Genomic DNA, 24,760 nt, shown 5'->3' on the forward strand with positions numbered 1-24,760 from the left:
TTAAGTTACATTAAGAATGAGCCTGAATATCACATTAAATCCTGTGCTTTGTGTTAGATTTCTAGAAGAACTCAAGAGTCGTACAGATTCACCGGGTCTTCATTGTCAAAGAATGAATGGAGATTGAGAGAAGAGCTGTTTTCTGCAAATACCATTACAACCAGAATGGTGCCTTCTAGGCATAGAGCAGTTTGTTAAACTAGAGAGAGCTTTTTCCTGGGGGAAGTGTGAGATTAAGGGGTTGATTAATTACCCACTTAGGAAACTGGAACTGTCATAAATGACAAAAGACAAAGCCAAGAATAATTACTGCTTATAAATTTATCAGGATAACAAACAAGACAATTTATTTGATGCCTTATTTACAGGCAAGATCTTTATAGATTTACCATTCTGGACTTAACGCTGATATATATCTTTAAATAGGGAGCAAGGGCAGAAAATGGTTCCTAAAATAGCTGAGGATCATCATATAACCATAAAACTCACAGTTAGCAAAGTACTGGAGACTGTCCTTAACTACCAATCACTTCTACTGCCTGAATGTCTATTTCTATTTAGGAATATCGAGTTGAATTATAAAACTCAAATCAGGATTTTTTTTAAGGTTCAGTTTTAAAAACAGCTTTTCTTCACTGTGAAACTAGTGTGATCTGTACAAATGCAGCATAAAAGATGCAGAGCAACAAAGAATCTCATTTGAGTGTTGGGCAGGTACAAGCACTTTGTAACACATCAGACATGAAAGGAATCACTGTGTGCAATACTTCTGAGTATGATACCATAGAAACCAAAGGGCTTTGAGTGTTAAAGGAAGGAGTTAATATTGAATACTGTGAAGCCAGAGTTTATAATCCGAGAGAAATCTCAGTGAGACCATAATGCACGAATGCCTGAAATAGAATAGACTGCTGCTAACATGCTTTTTGAAAGGTAAATAATGAAAAATAAAAGGTCAAAGCTTGAAGATAAGAACAAGAAAATAGAGAGTAAGGAACTCAAAGAGAATCTTTGATAACAAGGGGCTCTTAGATATGGAACAGGGGACAGCGATTCCAGAACCGCAGCGGGTGATCGTGCACAGTCCTTTTTATGATCTCTTCTTATCTCATTTTAAAATTGAGTCATACAATAAGAGTGTGAATGACACAGTTCTGAAGTGGAAAGTCAAGTTGTTGCCCATAAATCAAACTAATGATTTAAAACTAAAAAAAAATAAAAAAAACAAACACAATATTAATGGCCTGGACAAAATAAATCCCAATATTACAGTTGTGCCAGTGCACTCACAGGTGACTGTTTAAACAGAGCCATTTCCAGTTACAGAAGATGAATTTAATATGCCCTAGAAGGAAATAAAAGAACAAGCAGACTGATCTCCAGTGTATTTTAGCAATAGGTGGCTTGGTTTTTGCTCATCATGTTGTGGTTTAAAGACTCATTCAAATTCAACAAAGCAATAAATACCAGTGCTGTCTTGGGATTTGGCTTCTTTTTTTATTCTGGCATTCTTCTTTCCAACTGCTTTGACCATAGGCTGGCATATCACATCCCCGTTCTACAAAACTCATCAGGCTGTTAGTCAGTTTTAGACACAGAATACTAACAGATTTCTGAAAAGCTGAGTCTGAACTTCCAGCGTTTTTCCATACTTACTCCTTCTAAAGCAAAAATAGCTGCATGCCTCGAAAGGCAATTTAAATATGACAGATGTAAAGAAAAAAATAGGCTGAAGTGAAAGACACTGAGCATCAGATTAGGAGAAGGGGCCTGCAGGTCTGATTGTCTTCACAATATGAATTCACACTTTCCTGACTCCTCGACTGTGCTGCTTTTTTTTCCTGCAGATTTTATAGAGCATAAAGCTTGCCACTAAGCCTTCTACTTAGAGGATCACTACAGTTTTGTTTCATTTATCATTTTGAAGGTATTTACATGTGCTTAGTGAATGCTGATCAGAGCATCCAAAGGTAGCAGAAAATACATATAACATATTCAAGATATGCATAAAACTGCACATACTTGCAAGTTGTGGTAACCCATTAGAAAAGGAGGGAGAAATTTCATATGTTATGTACACATTGTCTTTTGCATATGATTTTCTTCTCTCTTGATTGTGGAGTTGCTGAATGAGACTACAGACTTGAAGGGACTGCTCTGGTCTAGTGGTTTATCTCAGAATATAGGTGATCTTGAAGCAGCACAGTAGACAGCTGAGCTGGCTCGCACTCACTATTTCAGGTTTAATTGAAAAACAGACACAGCTGTTACTCCCCATAAAGAGTAAAATCACCCATCTCCTTTTTCTCCTAAGGATTATTCGGGAACAGAGGTACTTGGTGACTGATATTCCCCAAGATCCTGGCATTTAATCAGCTTTCAGTGTGCATCCCTGATGCTTTTCTGCCAAAGGTGTTCCCAAGGGCTGCCAGATTTCACAGCTGCCTATTGTGAAGCCAAGCCGTAAGGCCGATCAACCAGCCCAGAAGTCTGCCCTGAGATACAGAATATGCGAAAAAACAGCCCTGGGATTTCTAGTTGCCTTGCTGTCTGGCTGAGATACTGAAAGCTTTGGTGCCTGGTTTAAGGCAGTATTTCAGGACTCCAAGATTACCTCCTGTGCATCTGGGAGCTGCATTGCAGTTGAAACTTCTGTTTCCAGTGCCTTCTGGCTGAGCAGCAGAAAATTCAACAGCTCCAGAACTGCAAGGCTACTCTAGATCCTCAGACACTGATAGGAAAGCAGGCTCTTTGCTCTACTGCCAAGCGAAAGGAAGGAGAAATGAGAGGGATCCTCTGCTCATGTGTTACAACCTCAGAGACCTTCACTATGTCCATACCAACACAATGCACTCAAAGCTGTGCCAGGCAGGTTGATTCCATGCTGGTAATGTCAGGTGCCACTTTCCCCTTCCCTGAGTCTCCCCATTTTAAAGTGGACAATATCGCCTGCCTGTTAGGGAAACCAGGAACAAATACAGTGCAGCTGTTTGTATTGTATTTGGCTACTAGCTGTATTTATATGGTAATTCCAGCATAAAACAATGAAAAATACCATTCCACAGATACGCCAAATTTAATCATCGTTAGGATTCTCAGTAATAGAATGCAGCAGCAGGCTAGATTAGGAATGAGTAATTAGATGTAAGATTTTTCTGCTCAGGTTAGTTATTTGCTATTGCATGCTGCTCCAGATTAGTTAAACCAAAAAGAAAAAGACCCCAAACACTGTGGTATCTGAGCCTCTGAATACATTTGAGACAACAGTAAATGGTGTAGTAAAAGGCCGGATTACTCAGTCATGCCTCCAGGTGACTACAAGTGAAAAACTACATGAATCATCTGGTTCTTTTCACATTAATATATATATTTTTAATCTGGAATGTTTGAATGATCCCAGTTTATTTTTCTGCACTATGCAACTATTTCAGTTTCTACCAAGTTTTCTTTTGGATTGCTTTTAAGTTGCACAGACTGGTTCTCTTTTCATCTGTCTTTAACCTGTGCCTCTGGCTTACTTCTGCTTCGGCTCATCAACTATTAGGGGTCTTGAAAACCTTGATTTTTAGACTCAAAACAGCATTGGGAATGCACTTGTTCTAATAACACTTAATATACTTCAGTGAAAATTAGTTAGTTTGAGAACTTCTTTCAATTCTTGAGAAAGACCAGTGCTGACTTAAATTCTGAACATAACTTAATCACTAATGGTATTTTTAACAAGGATTATTTTATTATTTGGCAACTAAAGGGAGTGGAAATAGGCCTAAAAATGCTCAGTCTGAATCCAAACCGATCAGCAATGACTTAAAATCATTTCCAGCTGAAGTACTGCAGCTGGGTGGGCTGAACTGCTGTTTGTTACTCAGTGCTGTCCACATTTGAGAAGCCCTATAACTGGAATGCTCTGCAGTCCTTTCCAGAGAAGTCACAGGCTGATGAAACACAGTGTCTGATTTAAGATAGCTCATCCCTGTTAAATATTTTAGAAGTGGCAGGGTAGCTGGATAGTTACCCTTACTTTTGCTGGAATGGCTCCTCTGTTACTAAATAACTGAAGTGATTATTCAAGGCTCAGCGATTTTCTGTTTCCAACCACAACAAATTCACAAGTATGAAAAAGGATGAACAACATCCTCAAGAGACACGGTGATCCATCAGACCTTGAATTAGCTCTGCTACAAACTTGCTGCGTATTCACAAGCAACTCATCACTCCTACTGCCTCTGGACTGCAGATTGTCTGTGTGCTGCTGTAGGTGTTCACAGAATAGAGATCTAATTGCTGCTCAATACAACCAGAATAACAATGACATAGTTCAGGGTTCCAGAGGCACAGGTTTGGTGTTATTTGCATTATTAAAACTTTCTCCATGCATCTGGTGGTTTTGTTTTTTTTTTGTTTTGTTTTGTTATTTAAAAGAAAACAACAAAAGAGATGATGACAATAAACCTCCTAAATTAGAATTAATAGAATTAAACAAGCTAATGGTTGTAGAGTACAATGAGCTTCTCAGTGGACTACAGTATGCTTGCATCAAGTGACAGCAGCAGGATTCTTGCTGATAATTACATTTCTGCACAGCATTTCTTACCAATTGTTCTAAAACTATTACTTGGTACAGTGCATTCTCCCATTTCTCCTTCTGCTGCTCCAAGCTTCCCTTAAAGTTTTCTTTGTATTTACCAGTTTAATAGGTATTTCACTTTTTGGTTGCTTTTCATCACAGGTGGCTAATGTTCCATTTGTTGTTGGCACACTGAGGGTACAGCATGATCATTAAGTTAATAACCATTTTAACTATGCCAGTCTACACTGAAATTGAAGCAAACATGCTTGTGTTTCACCTCTCCACTCTATCTCATTATATGTAATAGCACAATAATCTTATTTCTATACAGTAATTATTTTCATGTTAATATCTTTTTGTGCATAGAGTAGTAATATTTTACTTGTTTCTTTGTCACTGGAAATTATCCTGGGGATTGTACAGCATGGAGTAATTCAATCCTGTCACTAGCTGTGACTAATCCTTGTTGCTTTCTCTTTTGCTTTATGAATTCTGGCTCATTACCAGTCTGAGCTTTGATTTCTGTATTAACAATATATGCTTTAAAAAAAATAGTTGACAGTGACATGTCTGTTTTAAATAAAATGAAACATTTCTCCTTTCTGTTATGAAAAGGTATGAGACTTGTGCATGAAACCGTACGGAACCATGCCTCAGAGCACTAAAGGTGTCATTCATCACCAGGGCAGAGCCAGAGCCTTACTTGAAGCCCAATAATGCTAACTTAGTCTTTTCCAAGAGATTTCATTATAGGAGCACAAAACATTTTATAAACAATGATCATCCTTCAGGATGGGCCAGTTATCTTCAATACTAGAGGAGAAATTCAGGCACAAACAGGTTGGTGATTTTTGAGAATCAAAACAATTAAGGTATATAGTGGGAATCCTGACCTGTGGCCTCTTTAGTGGCTTATATTTCCATAGTATCCCCGCACTTATGCTCTACTGTTTCAAAAACTCCAAGAAGTACTGCATTCTAATTGTGCATCTTCCCCTCAAAGCCTGTCTTAAAAATACATAGTCTTCAGCGAGAGCCAAAGTGCATGTCATACTGCAGTTCTGTTGAGTTTATGAGACCTATGGACTCTCTATAAGAGAGTAAGGTAAATGGGCAGCTATCAAAGGAGCTCATTTACTCTTAACTTTTAGGAATGGAACTTTAGGAAAGCTGAAAATCTGATGCAAAATCGTATGGTTCCTTAACAGTGTATAGATAAAGATATAGATGCATAAAGCATGGACTTTATCCTTCAGTTCCTTCTTGGAAGACCATGTGTATCCCTCTAGAATTGGCTCATAAAAATCTCTTCCAGAACCACAGTACCACCATGCTCTGCAACCTCACCTCCACATTTATTCTTGTTTCAACTCTCCTATTTGTTGTTTTTTGCCTCAAAGTTCTTTAATTCAATTCTTCTTATTTTTCCTTCCAGTCTGAAATTTCTATGAGAATTTCTTTACAGTATGCTTATGGGACACGTACTGCTGTGGAGATAAACTGGAATACTCTGTATTGCTCTAGTTGCATCCCTGAGTTTGCAGACAGGTTGTGAACTGAGATCTTACAGTTTCTATATTTATTTCCCTCTACTTTTAAACCTGTGGCACCTTGTTTATAGTTTGGATTCTTTTGATACCACTACATAATTTTGGATACCTTTCAAGAACATTCTCTCTAGTTCAAACACACGTTGAGTAGGATGTGAAGGAGAATCTGTGACTGTACTACAAGGGGTCAGACTAGACTTGTGCTTGTCACAATAATTCTAGCGTTGACTCTAGGCACAGATGGCATAAGGTTTCTCATGATTCCCCTCCTGAACTACTGAAATCACACTGTGATCTGACCCAAAGGGTAATAGTGGGTCACTCAGAACTAGAGTTGTAGAGTGGAAATAAAGAAGCTCCTTTTTGTTATTTTTTTCCCCCCTTTTTTTTTTCTGAGCTCTTGAGAATTAATTTTAAAACATATACGCATGCAATATATTTGTGGCTCAGTTTCTAGTTAACAATATTATTGGCTTTAATTCATAGTAGCTTCCTATCTCCTGCTTAATATACTTTTGAGCAAACGAATTTTGCTACAAACAGTTAAAATAACTCCACAGCCATGAAAAGCAACAAGAGGCAAAACTATGCTTAAAGGATCAATGTTTTATCAAACAGCAGTCAAAAGAACCTACATCTGTTGAGTATTGAATTGCAGTTCTGACCACCTGCTAGGTAGGTGGATTTTGAAAACACTCAGCAGCCTTACTCTTTACATGTGACTTTACTTTGTCACTGACAGAGCTGTAACAAAACTTCTTAAACCATCCAGGCTACACCTCAGGTAAATATACGCCAACAAACACAATGATTTCTGATAAGAAAAACCATCTTCTAGAGGCAATAAATAGCCTTACCCTACCAGCCAGTTCTGCAACATAAGTTTTTAAGAACTACTACTATCAAATGCCTGTTGCTGTAGGAGAGCAATAGTCACTTTTCCCCCTCTCAATATTCTGTTCTCTTAAAAAAATTAGTGATTTCTTACATTTTTGAATTTACCACCAATCCACTCAAGGAAAAAAAAAGATAAAGTTAAGCCCAAAGTGTTTATTTTTCTATCTTCTAGAATTGCATTGATTCGTTCCATGCTGGGAGAACAGGTCTTTGTAAACTAAGTTGATGCAGAGAGGTGTATTTTCTGACTATTTTATTAGGTGGGATTTTGTAGTTTTATTTCTACCCTGTGTTTCTGTTGGAAATTCTTCTTAGCTTAGTCTGTCATGAGGGACTTGGGAATTCATCTCATAATTAGTTGAGCAGTTTTTTTTTTAATTCCAGATACTTTTTGGCTCCTGTATTCTGCATAATTATTTCATCCTCGCCTTTTTCTTTTTTAACCTTTTTCGTAGTGCTGGAACAGGCCTCCTTTCAGGAACACATCTGCCAAAATACACAAGCACTCTATGTGTTAGTCTTAGTCTCTCAAGTCTTGTTTGAAATTAATCAGTGCTCTCTGGAGGAACACTCACCTCCTTGCAGGAATAAGCCCTACATCATTTCCAGTCACATCTTTAGCTATTCTCCAGTCTGGGCTGTACATCATGTTGACATAATGGAATGGCATAAAGTGTTTCAAGAATTGAAGATGGGAAACCCTCATCAGTTTTCAGGGCTTGCACTTGGGCTAAGACGGGACTCTTCATACTTGCAAGTAATTGCTCTGAATGAGCTTTGTAGCTAAGGCTATTCTTTCGAAGTTTGTAGTTATTCCAACTAAGGAACTAAAGCTGAAGTTAACACACTGGGTTAGGATTCTCTAGGGTTATTCTGACTAGAAATAAAGGTCGCTTGGTTTAGGAATTCTTCAAAATGGTTACACTGAAAGTAATAAGCAAAACACTAAAGAAACCAGTGAACGTAGCACTCAACTAGAAGAGTCTCCACTAGTTTCATTAATTAATCCATAGCCAGATAACTCTGTGGTTAAATTTGCATTCCTAAAAAACCCTGTTAAGATAGTTTGACCAGCTTCATTTATTTTTTTTTTCCTCTTCTTTCACATGCAGATCAACTTGACATCATTTCAATGGCTGAAACAACAATGATGCCTGAGGAAATAGAGCTAGAGATGGCAAAGATCCAGAGACTTCGGGAAGTCTTAGTCAGAAGAGAATCAGAACTCAGGTTTATGTAAGTATCAATTCCTCTGGGAAACACTATGCAAAATTAATCAAAATAGGAAAGAATGCTACTTAGAAGACTCATATCTGCTTGACATTTTAAAAGGAAGATAGATAAAGAGCATCCCAGCTAGGTGAATGCTTGCAAAATGCCACTGGGAAATGATTTTTGTAGTTGCAAAGGAAATTGCCTTTTTTATTTGGCATGATTTGCAGACAATAAAAAAGGGATGTATTACTTACAAAAGGAAACCTTAGCAAAGTACTTGTCTACAGAGAATATTTTTATACCTGACTTCAATCCTTTGTGGAAAGGATGTTTGTCTGAAGGAAATATCAACAGGTAGGGGATCGGAGCTTCTAACGGCTGAACTAATTCAGGCTTTATTCCTCACTTCATTAGTGGTCTTAGTTCGTGACAAAGAGAGCACTCCATGTTCCAGACTAACAGCAGCCAAGGTTTGACATTTGTTAAATGAAAGCTATTAAGTTATAAACACAAAATACATTTCCATAGATCAAATTAAATAATGATATTCCATGAGAGATTTTTCAAAACTGTCATTAGGGTCAGGCATTGTAGCCCAAATTAATGTTAATGAATATCAATCCAGTTCTGATGGAGTCAGTGGGGTTTGTGTTTCTAAATCACTAAATTTAGGAGATGAGAACTTAGCAGGAAGCATAGATTAGAAGCAAATACCTTAAATGACAAGAACCTCAGTAAGCCTGAAACCTGCTAAACAAGGTGCATTGGCATTAATGAAGCTACTTGTAGCCCGAGAAAAACTGACTTGTCTCTTCTTGTAAAATACAAATATAAAAGTGGTACTTTAACTATTATTGCTGGAGGTTAATTTCAGTGTCTTGACTTACTTGTGCAGTCAGAAGTTGGAAAGCTCACCATCAAGCAGCACAGACATCTATCTTGACTATTATTACAGAAGATCCTAACCTAGACCAGAGATCTTTGGCAGTAAAGACTAGTAACAGTTATTCTGTCCTTTAATTGGGCTGTAGTGGTATAAATAAGATAAACAATTTGTCACACCTATTCCTGGTACTCATTAAATAAGTACTTGATTATTGGCTCGTACATAAATATAATCTAGAAAAATCCACATCATTAAACCCTGTAATTCTCGTTAACATTTTCTATACCAAACAAAGCAATAGGACAAAGATAATCTGTCCCAGTGAATGAAAGCCATGGCAGACACCTGCTTGTCATAATTTTGCATGTCCTTCCCTTGCATTCTTTGTTCTTGAATCCAGTCTCTTTTCATTTCCCCTATGCTCACACTCATCACACTCACCACTCTGTGTTGCCTGGTAGGTATCTGAGTAATGAACTGAATGCAGAGGAGTGTGGTTATTGAAAAGGGAACAAAACTGACATTCATTCTGAGCACAATGCTCTTTCTGTGTTAGATACATCCATATATCCAAACACACTGTGCTTAGAGCTGCCTAAGAGCACTCCCCAGTTGTCCACTGTTTTGTACCTGTTCAGCTATAGTTACATAAACTCTAACTCATAGACACACTGAAAAAGACTTTATATACAGCCAGGTATATTTCTTTCATTTATTTCCTGAAGCAGTGGATTGCTAGTGTTCCAACACTAGAAGTCTGTCCATTCATTATGATTTTAAGTATATTTAGGAATTGATTTCTCCTAACAAGACTAGATTCCCCTCTGAATGACCTGTATGAAATTGTGCTGACTTGACTTTGACAGCCTCCCTGCCAACTAGTAGTGCTGCACCAGTGCTCACACCAAGAAGCCGAAGATCAGCTCTAACGAGAACCAGATCACTTTAGTTCTTACACCTACTTCAGCTTTCATCGTTTTACAACAAAAGAATAAAACATACAAACAGTAGTGAATAAAACGTGCAGTATGTTGGCATTCCCGATTTTTCTCTCATGCTGTTAGCGAGCAATGGAATAGAAATCCTCTTGATTTAAGCTGGGTGGGTTTTAGTTCTTACAAAAGCACAAACAAAATGATGAACTAATTAATTCCATATCAGTTACATATCCAGCCACAGATTACATGTCCTTTTTCAAAAAATATTGATTCATTCTTCTCACTGTCACACTGAATTTCTTAGTTTTTGCATTCACATGTCACCAGATCCTAAAGCTAGAAAAAAAAGCATATTGTAGACTTACATCAAAGAAAAAGACAAAATAAAAGGAAGTAAGCTGGAGAGCTTATGTTCTGAATGTATCATCAGTACTAATGGTGCACTCAGCTTTACTTAAACCAGCAACCACCACAGCTCTTCACAGCATGGTCACTGTATTTTATAAGCATTTGCATTCATGAATAAGAAACAGAACACTCCAAACCAAACTTGTTTTTGATGAAAATCAGTGCAAACTCTTCCTCTATTAGAGCTATGGATGTTTAATCCCTGGAAAGAACTTGTTCTAACTACTAATTGAAATTATTGCTTTCCTTGAAGAAGTACAAAGCAGACTGAGATGGAATAATAATAAAACTCACTATCACTGATCTTCAGAAACAGCTCTGCAACAATATTTGTTAAGTTTCAACTGTTACATCAGTATTTTGCCTGAAGAACTGCAGTAACCATAAAGTAAAGTGCGTGAAGCAGAGAACTGCTCCAGGTTAGCATAGCAGCCAGTACAAACGCAAAACAAACAGGTCTAAGAAGGCCTGGAGGGACAGAAGTCAGTTTGCATTTTCTCACTCTTCTAAACATGAATCAGCTGATATGCAAGATCACTGTTAATATAATATTCTTTCAGACAGTTCCTCAGCTATTATCTGTAAAGTATGTCTCTCAGGTTTTCTCAGCATCAAAAAACACGAACTCTTACGACAAAGTCATTAGCAAGATATACAAATAACTTTGCTTACATTGAAAGCCAAGACACTTAGGTCTTATCTTAGTTAAGTGTTTCTACAAGGAGGCTAGTATTAACTTTCCTGCACTAAACAAAGCAATGCCAATGACTAATGAAGTCTGTAGGATAACAAAAGGGATAAACAAAATATGTTGCTCATGTTGTTCCTAAATGTACGCTTCAGTATCTAATTAAAATCTTCACAGAATGGTTCATCATCACTAACAGCTTTAAAAGAGTCACCTTGTTGGGTGAAAGAAAGAATAGGATGGCAAAGAAATCAAAGCCAGATAATCAATCATCATTATTAACTCAAGCAAGACCTTGCAAATCCAAGGAAAGGAATCAGGCAGTGGAATTAAGTTTAGATTAAAATAAAAATAAAAATGATTTAATGGTGTCAAGCTTAAAAGGCAGTGAGCAGTGTTCAAAAACCATACAACACTGTGTATGTGTTTCTTTCTATTATATATCCAAGCAGATTCTGTTTACACTTTTATCTTTCAGCCTATGTCTATCCCACCATATCAGTAACTCAACACTTGGATTAAAGCGAAGAAAACACCCATTATATTTGAACAAATTTCACATACACTTCTGTGATCACATACTGATTTAAAATACCAAAACTTGTTATTTTAGTTAATGAATTCCCCTCTTTTTGGTTCCAAGGCTTTGCAACAGTCTCATGGAATAAGCAACTTACTTTGTGTTCTACAGGATGTTAAAATTACTTACATCTTTGCTCCAAGTCAATAGCAGAAAGATTCCTCTCCCCAGGAAGAAAGTTTCCACCTTTTGAATGAGATTTAAGTGTCAGAAACAGTCACTCTCAGGAGACTAAAATCAGTCACCAGATAAGAGGCCTCACCTGTCAGCAGATTGATGGTCCTGGTTAAAGGGGAAAGGCACTAATCATCCCTTTAATAAGTAACACACTTTATTCTTCAATTACTTAGGGAGCCTTTTCCACTGTGGAACCACAGGAGGCAATGCCAACTGCCTGCAGTTTCTAGTGGTGAAACAAGCAATTTGACTGTACAGGGGAAAAGGAGCTGTGTGGCAGCTCAACCTCATGATACAAAATGGCCACCCAGTCTGTGAGAACTCAACCGCATGAGACAAAATATCTGCCCAGTCTGTGGAACCTCAATCATGTGAGACAAAATGGCCGCCCAATCTGTGAGACCTTAGCAACGTGATACAAAATGGCCGCCTTGTCTGTGAAAACTCAACCATGTGATACAAAATGGCCGCCCAGTCCGTGAGAGCCCCTCCACGTGATACAAAATGGTTGCCATGTCTGTGGGATCTCATTCACGCAGTACAAAATGGCCGCCCCGTCTCTGATACCATTGCGCAGACCCTTGCCTTGATACCTACCTTCCCCTTGCATTGGTTTTCAGTTTTTTTTTTCCTTCTTTACAAGCTCCCTATGCTTCCTTTACTGCATCCCTGTCTGTACGGCACAAAGGGCTTGGCTGCCAGCTAAGCCCTCAAAGCACTGTTTTTTCCCCATGACCATCTCTGATGACTAGGACTGTTGCTGACAGCTTTCAGAAATTGCATCATTTCCCACTAGTGGGCAATTTGGGCTTAGATTTCATCAAAATTGTCGTAAGATTCAGAAGATATCCTTAGGATGGTGTTGCAGATTGTCCGTATCCCTGTATTGGGCTCATTGATCATGTATGGGACTCAACACCCCAGAGCAGTGTATAGTGCCAGACTCAGCCCACACTGATAAGCAGACAATATGTACGTAAGAGCATCAGTTTATAGCTAGCTGGCATTCCCTCTCATTTTTATCTCATACTTCTCTGAGCTGGTTCCCTAAAAATGTTCTCTTTAAGATGAATTTTGGGTCAAAATGTAAATTTCCAATCTGTCATTGCTGCTAAGGAGAGTAAACATACCATTTTAGAATATGCACGCTCTCCCTTTCAAATTCTTATGTCCCACTTTCATTTATTCTTTCCTAGTGAGATAACAGACCCAGAAGCCAAAAGAGCTGCTCATGTAGCATCCTCTTCATTGCACATTTAATGTGTTACTGCTATGGATGCTTGTGCGTGGCTTTCGAAGCAGATTCATATCGCTGCAGAACATGGAAATTTACCTGCTGAATGATATGATTGTAAAAATGTATAATACTTGTGTTAGCTCCATTTAAGCAGCAAAACCACTCAGACCAGTAATACAGGGACAGATCAAAACTGAAGCTCAGAATCATTTGTAGTGCAGAATTCATGTATTTTTAAAATATATTAGTATATTCTCACCCTGTAAATATTAATAGCATAGGTGAGATTTCATCATCCACAGTTACTGCCTATGGCTGTGAATAGAAAAGGCACTGAGTTCATATAAAATAGCAGTCACTGTCATCATGAAACATGCTCCTTGGGAAATCTGCCAGTGCCTGATACTGCTGGCCTCCCAGATGGAGAGCAGAACTCAAAGCCAGCTATACTGCATGACCTTGGACTAAAGCTGTGCAGGTTGCTTCTACCTGTGATAGGTGTCTTGGGAGTGGTTATTTCTGCCATGTAGGCAGTACCAAATGGCAATTTTTTAATACAGGGAATATAGGATATTAAATAGTAAGCCCTGTTAGGTTGCTTTAGGTAATTATTGAAAATAGTTTTGCCTAGCTCATAAACCTTGTTTTATCTGTAAAAATGTTACAAATATAACGCATCTGATGTTTGCTTAATGGCTCTGCTGTTATTACAGTGCTAAACTAACACTGAAAAAGACAGAACTACCTCCACGTTGACTATGAGTTTAAATTGGTCTTTGTATGGTCTCAGTGCACGCTATTAGCTGACTCCCTCTTCTTCAGAGTGCTCATAACATCTGCATCATCCAAATTCTCTACAGATCCATTTTGGTTTTTGGACCACTTTAAACTAGTATATTGGCTGACTTGTAATGTCAGGAACAATTACCTTTTATGTAGATGTGTTTGCTATAACTTGACATTGTCCTGGTAATAAACTCCTAATAGTAGCCCCAGAGTTCCACTAGTTATCCAGAGTACTAATTAACCCTTGTGGTGGTTGTTTTCTTTGTTTTTCTTTTTGTATTTCACTGTTGTTTGTTTATTTATTTGTTTGTGGTTTTCTTCCAGTTAGGCTTACATTTTGTTTTCCTTTTTAATATTTATTTTGTTCCAATTTTGCAAAAAACAAGAAATCTCTCTTGTGCTGCTATGACATTGATGTTACCTATTGCTTGTAGAAGAAGAGGTGAGATAGTAATAGTTGATAAACTATAGACAGTATTGAACACGATGGTGGAATTTTAAACTTAAGGTAAATTTGTCATGGAGAAACATATAAGTTCCTTCTATGGTCAATAACACATCAACAGAGGTCCAAGAGGATTCTTACTTTTATGTCTTTTGTCATACCTGCAACATATTTATCTTTTGTATAATATTGTAATGGGTCTTTAACACCTCTGGATATATATCCATCTACTCCATTGTATGTTTTTAGACAAATTAGCTCAGACAATTTTTGTAGAGATACGTTTCCTTCCATAGTGGGGCATTTCCAGGAATGCTCCTGTTCTTGTTACTAGTGAATCTGACAGTAACACTTCATAACTGGCAGAAGAGATGGCCAAGCTCAAGAGAATTCAATGATGTCAGTAAGAATGAAATACAGACAGCTTCTTTAGACAATGTTCTGAATTTCTGTGAAGTAAGCCTAAAATGTGACCTCCAGGGACTGGGATTTTCAAGTCCTGCCACCTTCAACTGAACAAAATGACAGCTGAATTACACCATCACTTTACAGCGTTGCAGTCCAGTGCTTTTATTCACTGTTCTTCCACTGAGGAGTGCTTTTAGCAAGACAAGACAGACTTGCCTAATTTAATAGTTATAGGTAATCATAGGATTTTGATTTGTAACCTGATATTGAAGAAGGGTGGTCAGCAATCTATCTATTATCATTTTTGCCTTTTTTCTTCATTTCTTGAAGAAATAATGGCTATAGGTGGTACCTGGGTTTTATAATCCAGGTTTCCCCAGGAATCAGCATTTTCCCCAGCTGGAAAGAACTGTCATGGAATAATTTTTATTAAAACAAAACAAAATACTCCTTCTATTTTCAGCACAGAATATTTTGTTTTTAGTTCCTCTCTGTCTGCCATTATTTTCCACAGCCTCAGAGACCCTCCAGGGCACAGCTGAACGGGACATCTCCTTTATTTCTTTGCCCTGCACCCCGTCATCCAGATGGTGGATGGTAGAGGTGACTCATGCTGTCACCTCACTTGTGTATCTTATGGGAAGGACAGTGCCTGCAGCATTTTACTGCTGGTAGCTGGACCAAAGAAACACGTATCAGGGTTGAGTCACCATGCCCGATTACTGAAGACTCTTCCGACCCATTTATTTTCCTGTCATTCTGTGACATGTTTAGAAAATTCTTTGCTCGTGCTGTTTATTCATTTTGAGCTATTTTATCTGTTTGTTTTTTTTTTACAGGCAAACAAAGAATCTGCTTTTTAGGCTTTGAAAAAATAATTTGAGATACCAAGAAACAAAATAATACAAGCTTCTGTGATATATCTCCAAGCATACAGAAGGTTTTTTGCAATAAGACATCAAAACCACAAAATCAGAATTACACACTGTGTGCCAGGAAGGTCCATCCCCAGCTTAATACTATTTCAGTTTCTCCAGGAATGGACTTGGGCTCTTAATAAGAGAAAAATTTTATCATCTTCATAACTCATATGTTCAGCATTGCTGGGCAGACATTTAAAGTTCAGCTCAGGGGGAAAAACAGACCATTTGTAACCTCTGTTTGGTTTACTGATGCTTTTTCTATGACATCAAAGATGATTTTGCAGGGACTGCAAAATCCAAAGGACAGGGAGTTCAGCAAAAGCTGTGTTGATTTTGCAAATTCGATGCATATGTCTTTGGAGATTGCTTAAGCAGACCTGAAGGGTATCATTTCAGTACCCTGGGCTATTCTATTTATAGGGATTCTACTACATTCAGCACAGAACAACAACCTGCTTGTGTTACTCCCCTTCAAGAAGAGCACTGGCTGCACAGGGAGCATAGCAGTGCTCTTGCCTGTGCAGCTTTCCCTCCTGTCCATCTTGCAGTCTGATGGATTGCGTTTACAACATGGAACATCAAGTGCTATAGAATAGTCTCAGTATGTCTCTCCAGCTTCTCTGTAAAAGGTTAAGGGACCCAAAGGGTTTTTGTTTTCTGTGCTACATGTATTCCTGCTCTCTTTAAGATTGCCAAAGCTCTTTTTATACTTCCTTGAGAGGTCTGACAGTACTACAAATATACTCTCCATCAAACCCTGACTTTCCAGCACAAGAACCAGAGCAAAAAGGGGAAAAGAGAAGGAGGTTCATAGTAAGTCTGGATTAAACAGCCCAGCCTTCCAGGGGCTTTCTTCCCCATGAGTCCTTTTTCTTTTCTTCGAGAGCAGAGAGGTGACCCTTACACCTGGGACATCAGCTGCTGCCCTACATACAGTGTTAATTGCTAGGAGTGTTTTTTAGTGAAAAACAGCTATTGTTTCTGCTTTTAATGAAGTCAGATAGGTGATGCCTTCATATGGTATCTATTAATTATATCCCTCCTTTAGTAATTTAACCATATTTTTTTTGTTTAATTTTATTTTTTTTTCCTAATGGACACCATGAGGTGAATGAGAAACACAAAGGCTGTTTGACACAGATGGAAGGAAAGATGTTGTGTGTGCCTGAGGGATTGGTACAGATGGTCAGTTGAATCTTTGGCCATCAGAATGCACTGGTCTATAGAGCTGGGACTCTGGAGATGTCACCTGGAGCGTGACTTTCGGAATTCAGGTTGTCACAGAGCTGTTGCAGCCCTTAGGTGCTTGGCCACAGTTTTACTTCTCTCCTGTGAGTTATGAGACAGGAGAATGAAATGCAAAGAATGCATATGGAGAGTGCAAGATTTATGTTCCGCGGTCAGGTGGAAAAGGAAAAAAAAACAACCTAAAATAATGAGGGCAATTGCATCTACAATAGGGGAAAAAGTATAAAGCCTGTACTTTTCCCACCAGTATGATTTTGCTCACTTTGAACATAATGCATTAAATACCATCAGCAGTGGCATTAGCTTTTGGGAGTTTCTTGAGAAGGGCAGAGAGCTAAAATGAAGCAGTGAAATAATAGCATCTTTCACATCTCCCCAGAATGGGGCCAAACCTGCCTCATAGGAAAGAAGTGGGAACTCATCATTCTCTTCACTAGTTGAGGGTCTGACCCTGAGGTATTTGAATACAGCAGTTCAATAGGGAATGTCTCTTACCAAAAACTTATTTTTTTTGTTAACCATGGCCAATTTCTTCAAATTTATTAACACTTGTTATATTAATATGACACCCAAACTGCACAAACATTGAATGAATTAGGAGCTGCGTGGCTTGCTCGCATTCCAGCACAGTTTGAATTCTGAGTCTCCCAAGGGGACAGTGTATAAGATTGTTAATTGATAGAAGTAATTTCAGTACCATTTAGCATGATGGATCTCAAGAGTAAAACAGTGCTCGTGATCAGTATGAATATGAGGAGTCCAAGTAAGAAAAATCCTTTGTATTAAGGTCTCTGTCCCTAGGTGTGCTGAACACACTTGGCAGTGAACCATGGGCTAAGCCCTGAGGATAACGTGTTAATCTAGCCAATAACATCAAGCTTTGTAAGCCAGATGCATAGCAGGAGAGCAGCGCCTTGAGGGACAATTAAACTGATATCTCAGCAACTTCTGGAAGAGTCCAGAACAGCACCTGAGCCCCTAAATCAGGAGGATAGCAATAAAGAATTTCATGAGAGGTATTTCACTGTGATGTTTGGAGAAGAGAGAAGTAAAAAAGATAGTAGAAACAGCTGTCATAGCACAATGAATGAAAAGGAACTGGCAAAATGGAGTTAATCAAAGCAGCAAGTAATAAAAGGATCAGCATGTTCTAATAACGAGAGCAAAGCATCTGAGCGATGGCTCCCTATGGAGACCAGCATTCCGTGCAGAGGCGGCAGGGAGAATAAAAGTTCTTCGGTTGTGATTAAAATCTTATTTGTGTCAGACACACCTACTTCTTCCACTCTTCACTTAATTCTGTAGTTTGACTGCCTTATCCTTTGTGCACTCGCTCACTCTTACACACATACTCTAATATTGCATAAGAATCCCAAGGTTTAAACCCAGCCCTTCAACCTGGTACACATGTCCCAGGAAAGGAACAGTACCACATACTCATATGAGATCCATCTAGTTCTGTCAACACAGGATGGGATTTGTGTGTTTCTAACTGTGCTTTTTCTCATTCTGCAGGATGGATGACATCCAGCTGTGCAAAGACATTATGAACCTTAAGAAGGAGCTGCAGAGTTTGGTAGCAATCCCAGGTAATGCCTGTCTCTAACTCAGTATCAGGATAATGCTTGGGCAATGCAGGGCATGGTTTGAGGAGCACACCTCCTAGTGTGGTCAGAAACCTCCCCCCATGGCTCTTTTGTATGGTCTGTCTTCATATATTCCCTCCTTCATCTGGTCCTTATTTTTATTTCTCTTTTCCTTCTCATCTTCAGTCTTCTGACATCTAAAGTTGTTTTCATGCTGTATTTCACTGCTCCCTTGATGGCAAACCTGCAGATATCACTCAAATAAGGCGCACATTCCCTTGCTCTTGCATTCCTTTGGGAATCTTGAGGGAACCAATGGGCATGGAGACTGTCAAGCAGAAAAGACAGAGAGATAAGATAAAAGAGAGATTCCTTGCCTCACCTCTTCTAGCCTGCAGTTTTCTTAACCCCTTTATCTTCTGCCCAACTCCTAGGGTTGATCAGCTTGAGGGTTTTGTATGCCACGGTCTGTTTGGGTTTTTCCCCCAAATAACCCTTTCAAAACTACTTTCCAATCACAAAGTGTTAAGCAGAGATCAACAGACAGCAGCAGTTTCTCCTCAGCACTTCGCAGATATCAGCGAAAGTTGAGAACTTAAATCTGAGCATTGCCAGCAGCACCATCTTTTGGCAAGAATACTTTCACCTTAACAGAGGCTGTGCTGGTATTCCCACCAAATGGAGTGCTTACATAGCATGTATCTAAGCTAGAAAAAACACTTACCAGAAATGGGTTCATTCGTAGCTGCTTGGCCACAGACTTCCATCACCAAAGCTTTCTTATACAGCTGAAGTTCCCCTGCCCAGCTCCCTGGAATCTGGAGTAACAGTCTTCTTCCTCCCCGCTCTGTTTTTGACCAGAAAAAGAAAAAACAAAGATGGAAAAACAACGAGAAGATGAACTGATTCAGAAGATTCACAGACTGGTGCAAAAAAGAGATTTTCTTGTAGATGATGCAGAGGTGGAAAGATTACGGTAAGAACTAAAAGCAACCAAATTCATGGTCAAGATTTCACAAGCCCAATTCTGCACTGGAGTGAGTGAGAACATCTATATTGGCAACAGGGAAGTGGTCTTTTAAATCCAGTTACCAAATTAAAGGCTTCTGCTTTGCTCTGTGGAGAAGGAAAAGACAAAAGACTAGATTACAGCACTTGTGCTCCCCATGCTAGAAATGTCCTGCTCAACAACCCACAATGACAGGAGTTCAGACATGTGCTCATCAGAATGTGACTGGGCATTTACCATTACAAATGGAAGGATGTCACTGCTGCCAGAGGATCTTGTCACTGGCAGTAGGTGTGAGATAGAATTCTGAAAGAGGCACGGGAGCAGACATCTTAATTATTAGTATTATTTTTAATACAAAATTTGTTCTCACTATTCCTTCCCTGTTGTAGCATTAAAAAAAAAAAAAAGAAAAAAGAAAATACAATTGCTACTATAGGTCTACCTAACCTAAAGGATAAGTGAGTTTGGAGTCTCAGGCCAGAGTTGTGGTCTTCCTACACAGCTGATTTTGAGCTGCTGTACTGAGTTCCAATGTCACGTAAATAGTCAGGATTTTGCTGTTTCTTCCCCCCTACATGCTCCTTTTAATTCAACAGTAACGATTCAAGGCTCCATCAGCCCATTTAGTGTGAATGACAGTATCTATTCCAACATGTTTGAATTCTAAGCAGGCAAAAGACCAGAGGGAAGAAAGCTTTGCCAGTCCTGCAGTTGATCAAAGAGAGCAGGGCCAAAGGCAGCAGCCTGACAAAAAGCCTGAGCTGATAAGGTAATCCAGAGCTGGCTGTATGCGCAAATCACAATTGCTGGCAGCAGCCAGAAACTACAGAAACCTAATTGTAGGCTACTGAAAGCATTGTGCCATGCACTGTGCAGATGTGGCTACAGTAGCATCAATTCACTTTTATAGTAATACCTGATGCTCTGCTTTAAAACTTTGGTCAGTAAAGTCTGCTTTTACTCTGAAATATTTCAACAGTGCTCCTGTTGTTAGTGTTTTAAGTAAGCTAGCAGAGAAACTAACATGGAAACATCATTATTAGAGGCTATTAAGGACAGCAACACAATCTTGTGCCCAATTTCAGCCTAACATTGTGGTCTTTGTGGAAATAAATGTACTTTGTTTTGGTGAAGACTGTAGCAGTGGAACAATGTAAGGAGTTCATATTTTGTTTGAGTTGACATTTAAATTAAGCGTTGTTATAGCATGTGTTTGTATCCTGTTATGGCTTTTACTGTCCCGTTTCCACAGAAAACATTGACTATAACATACTTCATTTTTTTTCAGAGAGAAAGAAGAAGACAAGGAGATGGCTGAATTCCTACGTACCAAGTTAAAACCCTTAGACAAAGCAACGCAGTCTCTTACCAGTGAGTACCTAAACATTAAGAAAAACAATAGGAATAATCCCAAGGACAACTGGATATAAGGATGTTATCAACAGCTATGTTGGACCAAGCACTGCCAAATTTAGACTGCAGACTTAGAATTTGGATGCCCAATTACCCCTTAAAACTGAATCCACATGACATACGACCACTTAAAAAATGCTTTTTACATTTCAAATACACAAATTATATTGGTATATGTACATCACCACAACCTGCTTTTATAAGCAGCTGTTGGTGGTTTTTGTTGATTTTTTTCCTCCAATCATTTTCCCTTCTGGTTTCACAAAAAATGTCTGGGAAACCCTCCTAAGATATATGCTAGGATATCTGACGCCAAGAATATCTAGTTTACAGCTGGCAAGATGTGTAACTGCAGACTAAGTAACTGCAGACCTTTACTAAGACTGTTAGTCTTCAGCTCTGTACTAAGAGGTGTTCAGTACAGTAAATGATTTTCTGTGGGAGGACCTTTTACCTGGTCACGCATCTGTGAATAAAAGTACCTGGACTGAACAAGATGCAAGGAGCTTACCCTTAGGGATGTCTGGATTCTTCAACCCTTCTTAGTTCCTTCCCCTGAAGGCATCTTGAATATTATCACTGAAACAGAAATATAAGAGGTTTGGAGGTAGATGGGGTAACAGGCAGGGAGAATAATTGGGTTATATACTTTAAACCAGAAGCAGGAAGGAATAGCTTGACTGTAATGGTGTCCTGTTTTGATTACTGCAGGCAGCCCAGCAGAAAAGAAGGCAGAACCTCCTCCAAGCAAGCCCGCCATTGCCAAGGCAGGATTGGCCATTATCAAAGATTGCTGCGGAGCCACACAATGCAGCATCATGTAGCTCTGGGCTCTCTACCGTGTTTGTTGTCTTTTCAGATGTTTTCATTGAAGGAAGCTGTAGGGTAGAGACATTTAACAGCATCCCACTAAATGAATGAAGATCAACTGTGGTACAGCTGTAATACATGGAATGTACAATGGCAGGTTCTTCACTGTTGCATGGATCACTCAACACGCATGCCTAAAAAGCAAGAAATCCATATAGTGGCTGTCCAGTGACCAGAAGAGATCTGTAATAGTGTTAACAAAGTATCCCAGTGATAAAAGTGAAAGAAGTTTCATCAAGTAATGTGTTAAAAAAAAGTTTTAATAGGTCACTTCATAAGAATTTGTTGTCTACCTTTCCCCTCTCACAAACATATGCTGGAATATTCTATTTTGACTGCTTTTTAAAGTGAGAGCCACAAATGGCAATGCAGTATGTAGGGCAACCAATAGATTAAATGAAGCAATTTTAGGGTAACTGATGTTACATGCAAAATAACTTTTGAGCTAATGTGGTGCTTAACTACTTTGCTGTGGAGTTTCACTCAAGACTAAATCAGGAATGAGGATGCTGCAAGTAGATATAGGTCTTATACCCTGCTGGGAGAAGAGCTGAATGCACCAACATGGAAACAACATTTAACTAATAGCCAACATTTAACTAAAACCAACTATTAATTGCATAATTAACAACTACGAGAAATAGAAGCTATCAGACATAGGGAGACATTGGCCACCCAATACAAACTGGCCACAAGACAAATGTAAAAACACAGAAGCAGATACTTGTGGTATGAAGATGATCACATTCTACTCAAAATAGGTTTAAAATTAAGGGCAATACAGAAAGATTTGTGTGTTTCTCCATTTATTGCATTTCTGGTCTCTATGCAGATTAAACCTTGTAGAATCCAATATTAGCTGTCAGTAGCTGGTACATGTGTGACTATTCCATATACATATATTGTGATAGGTGTAAATAGTAAAATAAATGTACATGATATGATGTGAAAACAATCTCAGGCTTAGAAGTAACAAACTGATAGCAAAAAGTCCTTCAAATAAGAAAGTTTTGAAGAGTAACTTCAATTTTGCAAAACCAGCCAAGTTAAATGTGCACTCGTATACAAAAGAACCACAGTTACACGTAAAAGGGAAATTTAATAAACCAACAGCAGAGCTACCCAAAAAGAATAGATATACTTTTAGAGAAAGTATCTTACCAAGGTTTGAGGAGAAACACCATCAAAAGTAGATTGAGCTGTTCTTGCATGAACTAAAAACAACTCTCTAGAACTGGACTGGTTAGATGAAGAACATCTGCATTTCCAGAATCACTGCAGACTCACTTGTGACACAGGACTGGTGGCGATGAGATCCTTAAGACATAAGGGCTGTGGAAGAAATAACACCAAAAGGTTTCCAACTAAGACATGAAGACATTAAATACTTGGAACAAAGATGTGAAAATAAAACATATCCAAGGCTGAATAGTGAAATGCAGTTGGACAACCCTTGTTGACATACGACATATAAGGCTCTGTAGCTGTTAACAGCTACTCTGTCTGGTATGAGATGGAGGCTGTAAAGAATCTATGTACTTATGGGAGTTCTGGGAGGGACCAATTTGCCTATAAGGGAAAATACACACGGGAGGGCAAAGAATGACCACTGACTTCTGGACAGTTCAGCAGAATTTGCTGGTGCCCTCCCTGTTAAGATGTTCATACCTCCTGATGTCTTAAGGTGTAGATGTGTTACATCATAAGCCAAGTCAAAGGGAAGTTAAGAAAAAAGAACAATTTGTAGTGAAGCCTTAGAAGGGTCTGCTGTTACAACCAATATTGTAAAATGCCAGTAAGTAAAAGGGATTACAAAGAGGTGTCAGAAGACAAAGAGACGATTTAGAGACACTAGAGCTTAAACTGGGCTGTGCTGGTGACCAGGGTAGCGGCGCCATGCAGCTGCCTACCACCACTCCCTCAGAAAGAAAAAGCAATCAGCAGAACATAGGTATGTGTTTAAAACTTCACTGGTGTAAAACGAAGCTACACACCACTGGGATTCAGCAGGCATAACTACAAAGCTCTCCCTCTAAAATGAAGGAAAAGCCCAACAAATGTGAACACAATATGCCCTGAGGGACTTGATCAACAGCAGTAAACTTTATTTCCAGCAGCATTACCTTGGCTAAAAGGTTTTCTTGATGTGGCTCCTTTGTGATGCTGCTTCACAATAAAGTTCTGTGTTTTCTTTTTTGATAAAGACTGAGTGGTTCACAGCTGGGGTCAGCAGCACTGGCACACAGGGCTGTCCATGCTGAACACAGCAGAGCCCTGATGGTTTGCTTCAAACGGCTCTAATTGAACAATTTAAACTTGGGAAGTGTGTAGAAATCTTGGTCCTTGTGTTAAGCAATGAGACAAAAACTCAGTACTCACCATCAGGCATCATAACTTCCATGATCCAACAAATACAGAACAGTCTGCACACCCCGCAGTTCAAAACCAGCAGAAAACTTGAGACAAGTAGGTTTAGGTGGCCACACAGAGCACCTGCCATCATTTCAGAGCCAGTTCAATGCCTGTTACTGTTACTGCAGGAAATGTATTTGACCAAAGTACCCAAAACCTTTTCTTGAAGTTCCAGCTGATCATGCAGCCTAAAAGGCAACAAGGCATCGCAGAGAAGGCAGTTGGAGCTGGATTTGACGACTTCTCTGTAAGGTGTTAAACAGGGCTATGCTCTGTGAAGGATCTCAGTTTAGAATGAAAAAAGTGATGAAGTGCTATTTATACTGATTGTTAGTTCTACCAGCAAATGGTTCTCTTGTCCCCCGTCCCCCAGGCCTGCTGACTTCAGCAAAGGTAAATGTATTTCCAAATAAACTAAGCTGCTGTATTATACTGAGCATGTGTTGTCTTGTTCTTAATATCAAAGGAAGCAGTTATGGATTAGAATGGGATGCATTCACTACACTGCTGT

General features: G+C 38.9%; 1 protein-coding gene and 1 long non-coding RNA gene across 2 annotated transcripts in view; one reads left to right on the plus strand and one right to left on the minus strand.

Moving 5' to 3' along the window:
* The window catches only part of BMERB1 (bMERB domain containing 1), a 35,402-nt gene extending 10,721 nt beyond the window's left edge, over positions 1-24,681 (plus strand). Inside the window, exons 2-6 of the mRNA XM_015876832.3 lie at positions 8,130-8,253; positions 18,472-18,545; positions 19,404-19,518; positions 20,843-20,925; positions 21,679-24,681. Of these exons, the coding sequence (XP_015732318.3) occupies positions 8,130-8,253; positions 18,472-18,545; positions 19,404-19,518; positions 20,843-20,925; positions 21,679-21,791 (509 nt within the window). The 3' untranslated portion in view covers positions 21,792-24,681. The remainder of the gene's footprint in view (positions 1-8,129; positions 8,254-18,471; positions 18,546-19,403; positions 19,519-20,842; positions 20,926-21,678) is intronic.
* Positions 18,733-21,594, minus strand: LOC146758699 (uncharacterized). Its single transcript, XR_014933861.1, has 3 exons — positions 21,479-21,594; positions 19,267-19,389; positions 18,733-18,870 (listed from the first exon to the last, which is right to left on the minus strand). It is a non-coding gene; the product is annotated as an uncharacterized LOC146758699 (long non-coding RNA).
* Positions 24,682-24,760: the final 79 nt, after the last annotated feature.

Source organism: Coturnix japonica, chromosome 13, assembly GCF_054131305.1.
Source record: "Coturnix japonica strain WE chromosome 13, WE-NBRP24, whole genome shotgun sequence".
Classification (NCBI taxonomy): Eukaryota; Metazoa; Chordata; class Aves; order Galliformes; family Phasianidae; genus Coturnix; species Coturnix japonica.